Genomic DNA, 14,694 nt, shown 5'->3' on the forward strand with positions numbered 1-14,694 from the left:
AGTGCTGACAAAGATGTGGAGGATCATGCTTTACTGATGGGAATGTAAAATAGTACAGCCATGCACCATTCTACCATGTAGGCAGAATAATGCCCTCCCCCTCATCCCTGTTGAGGTGTCTACTTCTAATCCCTGGAATATGTGAAGATGTTGCCTTATTTAACAAATAGGCCTTTGCAGAGGTGATTAGGTTAAGGCTCTTGAGATGGAGAGATTAGCCAGGATTTTCCAGGTGGGCCCAGTGCAATCACAAGGGAGGCAGGAGAGTGAAGGTGAGAGAGGAAATGTGACAATGGAACCAGAAGTTGGAGAGAGATATTGGAAGATGCTACGCTGCTGGCCCTGATGACAGAGGAAGGAGTCACAAGGCAAAGAATGCAGACAGGGGGTGCCTGGGTGGCTCAGTCGGTTGGGCGTCTGACTTCAGCCCAGGTCACGATCTCACGGTCCATGAGTTCGAGCCCCGCGTCGTGCTCTGGGCTGATGGCTCGGAGCCTGGAGCCTGCTTCCGATTCTGTGTCTCCCTCTCTCTGACCCTCCCCCGTTCATGCTTTGTCTCTGTCTCAAAAGTAAAATAAACATTAAAAAAAAAAAAAAAAAAAAGAATGCAGACAGCTTCTAGAAGCTGGAGAAGGCAAGGAAATGGGTTCTTGCCCTGAAGCCTCCAGAAAGGTTCTACTGACACATATTTTAGGACTTCTGACTTCCAGAATTATAAGATAATAAATTCATGTTTCTACAAGCCATTACATGTGTGATAAATTGTTATAACCACAATAGGAAACTACTTCCAACTGTTTGGAAAACAATTTGGCACTGTCTGCTAAAGCTGAACATATGCCTACCTTACGACCCAGCAATTCTACTCCTAGGTATATAAGCAATAGAAATGCATTTGTATGGGGGTGCCTGGGTGGCTCAGTCGGTTGAGCGTCTGACTTCAGCTCAGGTCATGGTCTTGCGGTTCGTGAGTTCAGGTCCCACGTCGGCTCTATGCTAACAAAGAGCTCAGAGACTGGATCCTCCTTCGGATTCTGTGTGTGTCTCTCTCTCCCCCTCCCCTGCTCATGCTCTGCCTCTCTCTGTCTCTCAAAAATAAATAAATGTTAAAAAAAAATTAAAAGAAATGCATTTGTATGGGCACCAAGAGATGGGTACTGGTAGGTTCACAGTAGTTTTAGTCAAAAGAATAAAAAGCTGGAAACAGCCCAATTGTCCATTAACAAGAGAAAGGACAAAACAAACTATAGTACAGTCACACTATGGAATACTACTCAGAAATAAAAAGAAATAAACTGCTGGTATCTACAACACGGGTGAATCTTATAGACATAACGCTGAGTGAAAAAAAAACAGACACAAAAAAGTATATATTTGATGAAAAGGTCCTGGAGATGGATGGCAGTGATGGGTGCACAACAATGTGAATATCCTTAATGCCAATGAACATAAAAACTGCTAAAATACAGCGGTATCAACAATAGCCAAATCATGGGAAGAGCCCAAATGTCCATCAACTGATGAATGGATAAAGAAAATGTGGTATATATACACAATGGCGATGAAAAAGAATGAAATTTTGCCATTTGCAACAACAACGTGGATGGAACTGGAGGGTATTATGCTAAGTGAAATCAGTCAGAGAAAGACAAAAATCATATGATTTCACTCATAGGTGGAATTTAAGAAACTTAACAGATGACCATAGGGGAAGGGAAGGAAAAATAAGATAAAAAACAGAGAGGGAAGCAAACCATAGCAGATTCTTAAATACAGAGAGTAAACTGAGGGTTCCTGGAGGGGAAGTGGGGGATGGGTTCAATGGGTGATGGGCATTAAGGAGGGCACTTGTTGTGATGAGCACTGGATGTCATATGTAAGGGATGAATCACGGGGTTCTACTCCTGAAGCCAAGACTACATTGTAGGTTAACTAACTCAAATTTGAATTAAAAAAAAAACAACTTGGGGTGCCTGAGTGGCTGAGTCGGTTGAGCGCTGACTTCGGTTCAGGTCATGATCTGGTGGTTTCTGAGTTCAAGCCCCACATCGGGCTCTGTGCTGACAGCTCAGAGACTGGAGCTTGCTTCGGATTGTGTCGCCCTCTCTCTCTGCCCCTCCCCCACTCCCGTTCTGTTTTCTCTCTCTCAAAAATAAACATTAAAAAAATCTTAAGCAAATTAAAAAACTGCTAAAATAGTGAGTTTTATGTTATGTATATTTTGCCACAATAAAAATGGACATGCTACATGAATCCATTTTAATAAAGTTCAAAAACAAGAAAACTAAACTACAGTGAAAAGAGGTGAGAACAATGGTTACCTCTGGGGGGGGTGCTAATGCCTAGGAAGACGTGGGAAGAAGCTTTCTGGGTGCTGGAAATATTGTTTTTTGATTTGGGTGGTTACACAGGTGCATAAGCAAACATTCATCACACTGTATGCTTAAGATGTATGTACTTTAGTTTCCAAATGCCAGTCCCAAGTTTATTTGCATGTGATCTGATTTACCCGCATTAGCATTATCAAGAATGTAATGGCAATGGAAAAGAAAAATCCACCAAAAGTGTGTAGTCAGAGAAGGCTTCAGGGAAGAGGTGAGGTGTGGGCCAAATACTCAAGGATGAATGGCAGATAGAGAGAGGAAGGGAATTCTGGGCACTGGAAGAGCATGCCCATGGGCAGCGAGGAGCAAGCGTGTATAGAGTGTGCTGGATACTACAAGCTGCAGGTGGTCACTGGCCAGAGAGAAGGGCTGGAGTGATAAGTGGGAGCCCCATCCCAACATGTCTGGGAAACCCTATCAGCAGTTTGGACTGTACACACGCTAGGCAGATGTCAGAGGAAGTTAAGTAAGAGAGACACAAGATAGATCCATGACAGGATGATGACCTGGATAGAGGAACAGAGACCCCCCCCCCCAAGGCTCTTGTAATAATGGTCAGGCCCCAGATGACAGGTTTGACCCAGACAATAGGAATGGGGTCATAAGAGATGAAGGAGGCAGAACTCCCTACCTGGTTGTAATGGAGGAGGGAAAGGAGAAGGCTGGTAAGTCTGTTGACTCTAAGCCTTTTTGACTGGTGATCCTCATAACACAAGGGTGAAGACCAAACTACCCTACCCCCTCCCTCCTGATCCAGCAGTGGAGGATCACAGTAGCTCAAGAGTTGGAAAGCACCAGTCGGATTTCCTAGTGTACCATCTCACAGACAAGCAACTAAGGTCTTCTCATGGGCCCACACCTGAGGCCACAGTTTGTAAAGAACAAGCTGGAATGAGAGAGCTGAGGCTTATCTGCTTTGGTGAGTATGTCCTAAAGAAGAGGGAACAAGACTCATTTGGCTGTGGTGCCCAATGCCCTCCAAATGCCCTCACCAACCTTACCTTCCACCACAGGGTTCTCTGGCCTAGGCTAATAGTTTCAGTCTCTGCCAATCTGTCACTAGAAAAGTTCTCCCCACAGCCCAACCAAATCCTGTACAGCTAATGGTTTCATCAAATGGTTTGGTAATGCCTTGTAAGTCAATCCAATTTATCCTCCAACCAAGTTGTGCAACCAAAACTGAGGCAGGGACAGAGAGGAGTTGGCTGACCATGGGCACCCCAGGGCCACCAGGAGCCAGACATAAGTCTTGGCTAGTAGATTCCATCAAGGACCTACAGATCTGATATGAACAACAGAGATAACTGCTGGGTTCTGTTCTTGATGGCCTGTGCACATCTGAGAGTGGCTGAATGACAAGGGCCAAATATCAGAACTTGTAGAGGAGAAACCAAGAATAGATGGGTTTGAATTAACTTGTTTGAGGCCTAAAACTTATTCCTAATTTCTGATCCTAATCTGGCAAGGTTAGTCAACAGTTTGTTAACTGTATAGTCCAATTTGAGAGTCACTACCATGTGTGTCTATTTAAATTTAAATTAAAAGGGTGCCTGGGTAGCTCTGTAAGTTGAATGTCTGACTCTTGATTTTGGCTCAGGTCATGATCTCAAGGTTCGGGAGACTGGGCCCCACACTGGGCTCTGCACTGACAGTGTGGAACCTGCTTGGAATTGTCTCTCTGTTCTCTCTTTGTCCCTCCTCTGCTCATGCTCCTCTCTCTCTCAAAATAAATAAATTAAACTTAAGAAATGTATTAAATTTAAATTATCTAAAATCAAATACAATTAAAAACTCAGTTCCTCAGGGCTCCATAGCCACATGATGACTGGTGGCTATCATATGGAACAGACATAGAACGTTTCCATCCTCCCGGAAACTTCTATTAGCGCTGGTCCTCATGCATGGTATCTCTTGCTTGAATTGGTCTGATTATAAGAGGTATTCACGCTGAAATCATCTTTACACATCAAAGTGGAAAGAATCCTTTTAATTTTTAACTAATGAAGATGAAATTAGGTATCAAAAAGGACATTCAGCACTCCTTAGTAGAAAGGCACCAATCAACGGTCCTTCAGTCAAAACTGAGAGGAAGTAAAAAAATAACTAAGAAAAATGAAAGCTAACAGGGTACAGTGAAACAGTCCACATTCTGCTCTCTTAACTGTTCTTCTATACAAAGAGCTAATCTCATTCCAGAAGATTAGGAATATGTGGAAATTAATGGACCATTAATAAGCAGCAATCATTCTTTAGAAATAATTCATGACTGACAAAAACAAAATCAAATGAAGTAGAAATTTAGGTGGGTGAGAAGGGAAAAAGAGGAGAGCAGAGACATGTTTTGCAGTAATAAGACTGCAATCAGAATCAGTAGTTTTGTAAAGAGAGTTTTTAGTCTGAGGATGTAACTAAAACAGCTTAAATAATATTGGTTACCTAGCTAATGAAAATGATCACATAAATTTTGTTCACAACACATACCTCCACTGGGAAGATAATTGATAATTATCCAAGTGGAAGTAAAGCTTCTACTGAAGGCTGTCATATTTCACCACCAACTGTCCCCCTTGACTGGGGCTCAAGAGAACCCAACACACACAATTAAGATAGAAAAGAGCAAAAACTCACACTACTTCCATGCACAAGGATGGTTCCTTCTAGCAAGCAGAATGCATGCCTGGGTGCTCATGAAAGAGCACAGGAATCTTGGGGGTAGGGGGTAAAAAATAAGTCCAAGAGAATCCTGTTTTGTCTAGTTTACAATTCAGATGGTTGTTTCAAGTTAAGGGCACATATTAAGGTGCTGTTGTGAAACAGGGGTACAAAGCACTGCTTAATTAAGGGCTTTAGGTGCCTGGTAAAAGACACACGCTACAGGGGCATTTCCTGCTCTGTACTTATTAATTTTAGGTATTCATTTATGCCCTCTTTCTCTTTCTCCTTCTGCTTATATAAAATAGAGCAGAAATAAATATAAAAAGTGAGTGAGAAAAAGAAAAACAAGAGTAAAGGTAGAAAAATGGAGCTAAGAAGAAAGTTGCATAGGGCTCTGTGTAGACAGTGTGTAGCCTGCTTGGGATTCTCTCTCTCCTTCTCTCTGTCCCTCCTCTGCTCACATGTTCTCTCCGCCCACCCCCCCTCCCCCCGCCACCTCAAAATAATAAACATTTTTAAAAAAACAAGAAGGAAGCTTATCCAATATACCTACCACAGCAACTGGGGTTCCACACTGGTAGACTTGCTAAGCCAACAGTTAATTCTTAAAGACTTGGTGTCAAAGGTAGACAAAGACCAACTGCTCAGGAGGAAGACAACTCAGCCTGGGCAAGGACTTGTCCCACAGGCCCTGCAAGTGAATGCTGGCTAACTGGCTTTGCCCAACTAAGTCCCTTTATAATCAGTGCCAGCTCTCTCACATAATCAAACCCAGGACACAGGAGGTGGGACCAGCCCAAGAATTCACTGGAACTACCCAAAAATGTGGTGCCCAGAGTCTGTCCTGTGAACCAGCAGCAACTTGTTGCTCATCAACAGTTTCTGTAAACAAGTGCTAGGAAGGTACAATACCAACTCTGGGGGGAAATGACCAGATCTGACCTCACAGAACCCATCCCAATGCAGCTCAGCAAATCCCACCCAGCAGAGAGGATTCCCCACTTGACCCCAACACTGAACCTCGGAGACCCTGAGCCAGTTAACACTGCTGTCTCCTCCCACCTTTCTATCAATATTATACCACACTTTCCATGGATAACAGCTCAACAATTACCACAAAGTCAAGCTTACCCTCTTTCCACAGCCTGTCAAGTCCCCATGACGACAATCTGTGTGAGGACCTTACCACTTGCCCACACTGGGGAATGCAAAAGCAACTTCTTCCTTCAAGAGCCTGGGGATCAAGCCTGTTTGGCCTCATTGTAGGGGAGACTATTTGTATCAAAGTATCTTCCCATTTCCACTAAGCCCTCCCCTGCTGGACTGAATACCACAGCACATATTCTGCTCTTCATACCACCCTCGACAGCACTCAATACCACCATGCCCTATGGGACCGTGGTCTCATTCCTAGACCAAAAGAACTTTCTGCCATGATGGAAATGTTCGACATCAGTGACTGCTGTCTAATATGCTAGCAACTAACCAAAGTTGCTTACTGAGCACTTGAAATGTGACTAGTCCAAATGAAGATGTCCTGGAAGTACACAATATATACTGGTTTTGGAAGACTCAGTGCAAAGAACAGATTGTGAAATTTCCTATTAATAATTCTTTATATTAATTACATGTTGAAATGATCATATTTTGGTTATACTAGGTTAAATAAATTGTTTTATATTAATTTCACCTGTTTATTTTTACTTTTTTAAATGTAGCTATTAGAAAATTTAGGATTACATGTGTGGCTAGCATTCTATTTGTATTAACCAGCACCAACCTATACTACTTAGTATTTTTCTTTAAAATAAGTTTTCATTTTCTACTCATTCTGAAAATATTCATGAAATTACAGTTTGATTAGAGTTTGATGTACTAGTTGCATTTTTACAATAAAGTTTTTAAAATCCACAGAACTATTAGCCTAAAATAGAAAAGATAAATTTATCCACAAGTAACCTAAAATCCTCTTGTGTACCATACCCTTTGGGAAATGCTGGCCCAGGGCAGAGCTACTGAGTGTGGCCTGTGGACCGGTGCCAGTCTTCCTACTGTTGTCATCACTCACAATAAGGACATAAATTGAGAGCATGCATTTAGAAACATTTAGAGCAATGTGACAGTGTAATCTAATATCCACTGACGTCTTGGAATCTAATATCTAATCTAATATTAAAAATCAGGAGTTGTATTTTCCATGTTTTTTTTATTTTTCTAGTAAATCTTTTTTATTGTATTTTACCAAGATATTAGTCAATAACAGATTGGAAATTAGGAAAAAAAACCCAACCAAACTGGTTGCCAAAATTAGTTAGAGATACACTGGCTTAGAGTATAAGAGAATCTTCCATGGGCCTTCCAGAGTGATGACCAAAGAACTGCAATCCTAAGTAACACCCAACAGTGTCCAAATAGAAGTATACTAAGGAGATATTCCAGAGCCCTACAATAAAGGCTGGCACAGGAAGAGTGGGGAGTTAATACCTGGGGAACTAGAAATCCTGTTAAATGGAACCTCTCCTCCTCTAAGCATTTTAACTAATAAAATTTTTACTATAATTCTAAGAAACGTGGGTCCTCATTACCATTGGGGAGAAAACTTGTGTACCAAGGAAAAGGCACACAAAAGCCTTAAAAAAATATGGACCAATAGCACTGAGCTAGATCTCAAGAGGGGTGCAGAAGATGTGAGAGGCATGGTCCACATGCTAAAGGAGTTTGTTATAATCTATCTGGAAAGGCACAATGGCATGAAGGTTAAGAATACTTAACTCTGGAGTCAAACATAGTGGCTTGCCACTTACCGTATGACCTTGAGCAAATTACTTAACCTCTCTTACATTCAAAGTACTTACCTGTTGCAGTAGAGAATCTCCAAAAATGGAGATTCCTCCTCTACCAGTAGGCGCTTGCCACTCCTCACATCAAGAAGTAGAGTCGATTTCCCCTCCCCTTCAATCTGGGCTGGCCTTGTGACTTGCTTTAACCACTGGATGCAGCAAAAGGGACATTCTGGGACTTTCAAGCCCAGGCCTTAAGACAACTGGCAACTTCTGCTTCCTCACTCTTGACACACAGCTGCTTTGCTGTGAGAAGTCCAGGAAAGACTCCCTGTGATTAGACACCTGGCCCATGACAGACCATGTTGGACACTTCAAGCCCAAGTGAACTCTCAGCTGACTGTGACTCCAGCTGACACCACACAGAACAGAACCACTCAAATGAGTCTGACTAACCTCCAGAATCATGAGAAATAATGTTTGGAGCGGTCTGTTACATAGCAATAGAGAATTTAAACATCTCTAAAATGAGGATAAAAACAGGAAAAAAAAGTATAAAGAGTGGATGTGAGGAATAAAGTAAAATAAGGTATGACAAGTGCTTATAATGGTGCTTGGCACAGAAGCTGCTCAACAATTGCCAGCTGTTACCATTTGAGGAGCTAAAATGAACACACGTATGCGCAGTGTGTAACTGCAGGCTGTCTGGGAGGCTACATACAGGTTCTGCCGCCTTTCAGGCCCCGGGAAGTAGAATGCATAGTTGAAAAGGCAAGGCTTTGTGGTGAAATCAAGTACTGGACACCTGAAAGATGGAGAATACAGAATAATGATTTCTAAAACTCTGATACATGGAGACCTACCCATGAACTGCTGGGCAAGAACATGTGTATGCTCCAAAGGCTGAAGACCACCACAGCAGAACCCCAGAGGTCTCTACAGAGACAGGGTAGATGGGTGGCTGCCAGTGCTTAGGGGGCAGGTGGCAAGGGATAATATGGAATGACTGCTAATTGGTATGGGGCTTCTCTGCGGAATGATGAAAATGTTCTAAAATTGATTGTGGTAACGGGTGCACAACTTTGTAAAAATACTGAAAACCAGTGAATTGTGCATTTTAATTTTTTTTAATGTTTATTTATTTTGGGGGGGGGAGAGAGACAGAGAGAGACAGAGACAGAGAGAGACAGGCAGACAGAGTGCAAGCAGGGGAGGGGCAGAGAGAGAAGGAGACAGAATCCGAAACAGGCTCCAGGCTCCGAGCTCTCAGCAGAGCCGGACGCGGGCCTCGAACTCAGGAACTGTAAGATCATGACCTGAGCTGAAGTCAGATGCCTAATGGACTGAGCCACCCAGGTGCCCCGAATTGTGCATTTTAAATGGGTGAATGTATAGTATATAAATGTTGTCTCACTGAAGTTATTACTACGTAGTAAAGAGGAGGGTAAAATGAAGAGGGTGTAAATGACAAAAGACCAAGAAGCATTCCATAGGGTTGTCTGGGGCTAAAAGATGCCAGCCTATTTGGGATTAAAAGGAAAAGCAGGGGCAGCTGGGGGGCTCAGCTGGTTGAGCATCCGACATCTTCTCAGGTCATGATGTCACAGTTTGTGAGTTCAAGCCCCGTATCGGGCTTGCTGCTATCAGCTGAGAGCCCGCTTCAGATCTTCCGTTCCCCTGTCTCTGTCCCTCCCCAGCTTCTGCTCACGATCTCTCAAAAATAAATGAAACATTTTAAAAAAATTTTTTTTCAAAAAGAGGAAAATCAGGTATTTTCAGATAGTGAATGAACCCAGTGCCAGCTAGGAGCTGCTTACCCTGGGGACAGACTCTGCCATTCCAAAGGATCATGTGGCATGACTGCCTGAAAGCTGTGTAGCTCACTCATACCTGTCTCCCTTTGGCTTAAGCCACAACCTGAGCTCTGCTAATCATGGGGCTTTTAAAAAGAGGAAAACTTCTTAAGCAAAAATGCTTCCTGACAGGAAAGGAGATTAAGGCCTTCATTCAGACAGACCTCAGAGGTGGATGAGTTCTGCACCCTAACTTTATCCCGATGTAGGGCAGGAAATGGAAGACATGCAAGTGGAAGGACAATGAGGAACCTCATCTTTCCTCACAGCAATGCTCTCTTTATTAAGGAACAGTGGGCAAACGAGTTCAACTCAATAAACAATATTCACCAATCAAATGCACCAGAAAACTCAACGGGCCCTTAGAAAATATGCTCTGTAACTCCACTATGACGGGGCGCCTGGCTGGCTTAGTCAGTAGAGCATGTGACTCTTGATCTCGGGGTTATGAGTTCAAGGCCCCTGTTGGGTATAGAGATTACTTAAAAATAAAATCTTTAAAAAAATCCACTATCACAAACCCCACCAACACACTTCTTTAATCTAACTCATGAATATTTACTGAGCTCTCAACCCAGTATAGCTGTTTCTAGCATAATGCAATTGTTAAACATCAGTTATAGATCTACTGCGTGCAGAACTCTGAAAAGGGGTAGCATGACCATGCAGCCATCCTCTGCACGAGGTGGCACTGAAAGAGGCACCTATAACCTAGATCCGGGCCTTGCTCTCAAGCAATGATATAATGGGAAATAACTGCTAACTAGCTTGAGTACGTATGTGTGTCAGGCACTGCTTTACAGATACTAGTTCCTTTGTCCTCAGAGCACTGCTTCTATCTCCCCATAGAAATCCATTTCTAAGTCCATTTTAAAGATGAGAAAACTGAAGCTAAAGATGTCAAATGACTTCCCTGAGTTGACACCGCAGGAAAGTGGTGAGGTGACATTCACACCCAGGCATTCTGGAACTCAATCTCCTTAGCTTCAGCAACGGCAGAAGCCACCAGCACCAGGTCCTGCTTACAGTGGGCACTCAAAGAACATCTGCTGAGAGGAACTGGAAGGTTAATGTGACACAGGCAGAATAAGAGTGCTTCACTGGAGATGCTGCAGGCACAGACAAGAGGAAGTTCCTTAATTCTCACTGAGAGGAGCCTAGAGAAGGTGAATCCTGGAAAGGGAAAAGAGAAAACGGGGGCAGTTCAGGCTGAGCGAAGCACAGACCCTGTGTGACACTGAAGCAGTCTGACAGCTGAGATCCAGTGATTCTATCTGCTGGCTAAAGGTATCTAAGCAGATCCAAGCAACAGGCGCTTGCTCGTTGTTAGTTATATGGTACATATAACACAAGCAACTAGAAGGAACCGTTTATTTGGTGACTTTCATCCTGGCAGTAAATAAAAGGAAAGAAAGCAAGCATCACTGCTGGATAATGGGAACACGCATAGGATTTCAATTTTGGAAGAACCTATCATTGAAAGAAACAACCAGAGGTATTCCTGGGCCACCTTCTACAACAGCTCCTAGAAAAACCACTCACCAACTCATAACCCCCAAATGTGCAGGTGAATCTCATTAGGAATGGATCCCAAATGATGAGGCCTCTGGGCAACCAAGAATGATCTGTATCCAGGATGGATTATAATAAAACCTCAACAATCAAGATTTTTCTGAGGATGGCATTATCTTTCTAAGTACCTAGCCTCACCAAGCCTTTGAAAGAACAAACCATCGTACTACCTGGTACCTAAATGGTACACTCCACAATTTTTCCACAACAACCATAATACATGTAAGTGTAATATTTTAAACCTTCACACGTCTTTTCCCCATGGTTCCAATTCCAAATAAAGGGAAACAGCTTTAAGCTAATCTTACTATCAGTAGAGAGTGCATTAAAATAGTTCTATAATAAAGTTTCCTACTAGAACTTAGTAAGAATGCCTCCTTATTAAGTTCCTTCAAAAAATTTAAATCTCACAGATAAATTGCAAGCACAACCATAGCATTTCCATGCCTTTAAAACATGGAAATAACCTATTATTTAAATTCCCAATTTAAACTGTGAGCTTCAACAACCTTTCCAATATTTTCTTCCACTAGGTCTCCCTCCCCCAAGGCTGATTCTGATGGGTAGGTGGGTTGGTGGGTTGTGGGTGCTTCCCGAGCAGACACATCTGAGTTTCTCAAATTAAGCAAAAAGGATGAAAACAGAAGTATACATATTTATAGTATTTATAACACTAACCTGTGATATTTGTTAAATTCTGCCTTTAAAAAATGCATGTTGAAAACGCAAATTGGGGAAGATTTAAGCCACCACCTCCTTCTGTGAATGATGCAAATGAAGGCCCAATCAGAAAATATCTCCCACCCACCATGAAAAGCATGTTTTAAGTGACTAAAGAACATTTCCCTTGACTTCTTTGCCTTCCTTGGTTCACCTCATAAAAAATACTCGTATCTTCACTATGTGATAATTCTTCTAGCCACATACTTACGATCTGTGCGCTTTTGTGGTATGCATGTTCCACTACAGTAAAAAAGATGTTTTAAAAATAAGTCACATTAACTTAAAAAAAAAAAAAAGGTGTTGCCGGGAAAAACAGCATGAAATCGGTTTCCACGTTGCTTACACCCCCGCACTACCTGCAACCACTTCACAGAACGTCAGAAGACATGAGACCTGCTTATCTAAAATTCTACCAAATGTCCTCAAAATCTCCCCCTGCTTCGCTCATTTTGGGGCTGCCAGTCCGGAGACCAGCCGTCCACAGCTCCTAGCAGTTGCAGCCTCGCGGGCTGGGAGATGCAGCGGTCGCACTGCCACTTGAGGGGGCCTGCGGCCCCACCAGACCCCTGGGCAACGCACCCGAGGCCTGCGGGAGCGCCTGCGGGTGCCAGGGGAAACCGGCCTGGGGCTCGGGCTCCGTTCGCCGCCTGCCGGTGGGTGACGTACCGGTTCTGCCCCCGGGATGCCGCGAAGCACGAAAGCCGGCCACCTTCGCGGCGGGCTGCAGCTGCCGCTCGCGCGCATTTCCCAAGACGCACAGTGGGCGGGCGCGCAGGCCCCGGAGACCGCCCGTAGCCCGCTCGGCCTGCCCCAGTGCCCCCCGCCCCCCACGCCGGCTGCTCCGCGAGGCATCCAGGCTTCCCGCAACAAACATACTTACCACCCACCTTAAGCCACCCCCGAGTGCACTCACTCACTCACTCAGGCCACCTGAGAGGGGACCCTGCCACTGGCACCTCGAGCGACGCGGCCCTGGGTACCGCACCCAGTCGACCTGGAGCCGGGGGAAGGGCGTTTAGCCCAGCACCGCGCTGCGTCCCCGCCCCGCGCGCTCCAGAGCCGCTGCCCTGCGCGGCCCACGGCGGGTCCGCCCCGCCCCTGGGGGGACCTGAAGCCCCCACGCGTCCGCCGCACCCCAGGGGCCCTACCTGAAGGCCGGTGGTTGGGCGGCGAGGTCCGCACCGCACCCGACTCGGCCATCTTCCCAGGGAGAGGGGATCCCCGCGCAGCCCCCTCGGTCCCCGCTCCAGCCCCGCAACCACCGCCGCGCTCCATAGGGACACGCGAACCACACAGGCGCACTGCCCCAGCCGCCGCGCCGCACCGGACCCGCGCGCGTCCGCACGCGCACGCGTCCTTCTCACACAGCTTGCGCACTCGGCGTGCACGTGCGAAGTGCGCACCGTTTCTCACGCCGCGCACGCGCACCGCGTGCACAAGCGAGGGGCACACTGACCCTCACACAACACAAGCACGCAGCATGCACATGCAACGTGCGCACTAGTTCTCACAGCACGCGCACATACCGCGCGCACGTTCGACGTGCACACCAGTCTTCACTCAGCGCGCAAGCACACCCGGTGTGTACGTAGTCCTCATACGCTGCTTACATGTAGCGTGCACACACCGATATAAACACACCTCCCCACACAGTGCGCACACTCAAAGCGTTATACACGTAGGATAGTTTCTCAGTGCACACATCCTCACAAAGTGAAAACAGCGCACACATACCATGTGCACACTTGCTCACCCAGCACGCACGTGTTCTCACACACAGTGGACACACATCCTCACACAACCTCCATATGTTCACACACACTAGGCATCCACACACATATATACTAAACGCTGCAGCTCTGGAAACAGTTCCTGATGAGGGCTTCAGGCAGATGCCACTTGTGCAGACACCTGTGGACCCTCCCCCAAGCACAGTTAGGTTCCAGTTCTCCAGATGCCCCGGTGGTCGGTGCTAGATTCTCCCTCACCCCAGCCAAGGCGTGCGGCCACCCGAGGCAGGACTACAGGACCTTCAAGGCAGGGCAGGGGCATGTAGTCTTAGGGACCTCAGCCTTCCAGCCATGCCCTCACTCCCTGGCGCACTCCTTGGCGGATTCCACAGAGAGCTACTCTATGGTTCCTTTTTTCCGGGGGGTGAAAATCTCTTCCAGAAGGACCTCTGTGGGAAGACGCATGGCAAACTGTTAAATGGTAGCCTCAGGAGTAGAGGTCCGGGAAGGGTGTGTGGTGGTGGTGATGGAGTTCTCCGGACATCCTTTTAGCCTTGCCATGAGCATTTATCATTTTTCAAAAACATACATATTGAAAAATACATCTTTGCATAGCGCCAGTTCAAGCTTCCAGGTTGTTTACTCAGGTATGGCCTGCCAAGTGATAACCGATCTCAGTGGGGCCCCAGGCTGCACGTTTCTCTGGTGGACAGTGACCAGCCCTCTGAGCTTTTTACTCCCAACCCTGGGGGAGAGATAAATGTAATTAAAAAACCGAATGAAGCTGAGTAAGAGTACAGGGTTTCTATTGGGGATGATAAAAAGATTCAAGAATTAGATTACGTGATGGTTAGCTCCGTAATACTAAAAAAACATAAAATTGTACATTTTAAATGGGTGAACTTTATAGTATGTAAATTATACAATTTTTTTAGGGGCGCCTGGGTGGCCCAGCCAGTTGAGCCTCCAGCTCTTGATTTCCATTCAGGTCATGAAC

General features: G+C 45.2%; 1 protein-coding gene across 8 annotated transcripts in view; it reads right to left on the reverse strand.

The window, feature by feature from the left end:
• The window catches only part of MAP7D2 (MAP7 domain containing 2), a 106,736-nt gene extending 92,457 nt beyond the window's left edge, over nucleotides 1-14,279 (reverse strand). Inside the window, exon 1 of one of the 8 annotated variants that reach the window (XM_027054452.2) lies at nucleotides 13,116-14,279. In XM_027054452.2, the coding sequence (XP_026910253.1) occupies nucleotides 13,116-13,242 (127 nt within the window). In that variant the 5' untranslated portion in view covers nucleotides 13,243-14,279. Of the gene's footprint in view, nucleotides 1-12,854; nucleotides 12,982-13,115 lie in introns of those variants that run through there. The other 7 variants (XM_053202148.1, XM_027054454.2, XM_027054455.2 and 4 more) reach the window with 7 other exon arrangements.
• Nucleotides 14,280-14,694: the final 415 nt, after the last annotated feature.

The sequence above is a fragment of the Acinonyx jubatus genome, chromosome X (assembly GCF_027475565.1).
Source record: "Acinonyx jubatus isolate Ajub_Pintada_27869175 chromosome X, VMU_Ajub_asm_v1.0, whole genome shotgun sequence".
Classification (NCBI taxonomy): Eukaryota; Metazoa; Chordata; class Mammalia; order Carnivora; family Felidae; genus Acinonyx; species Acinonyx jubatus.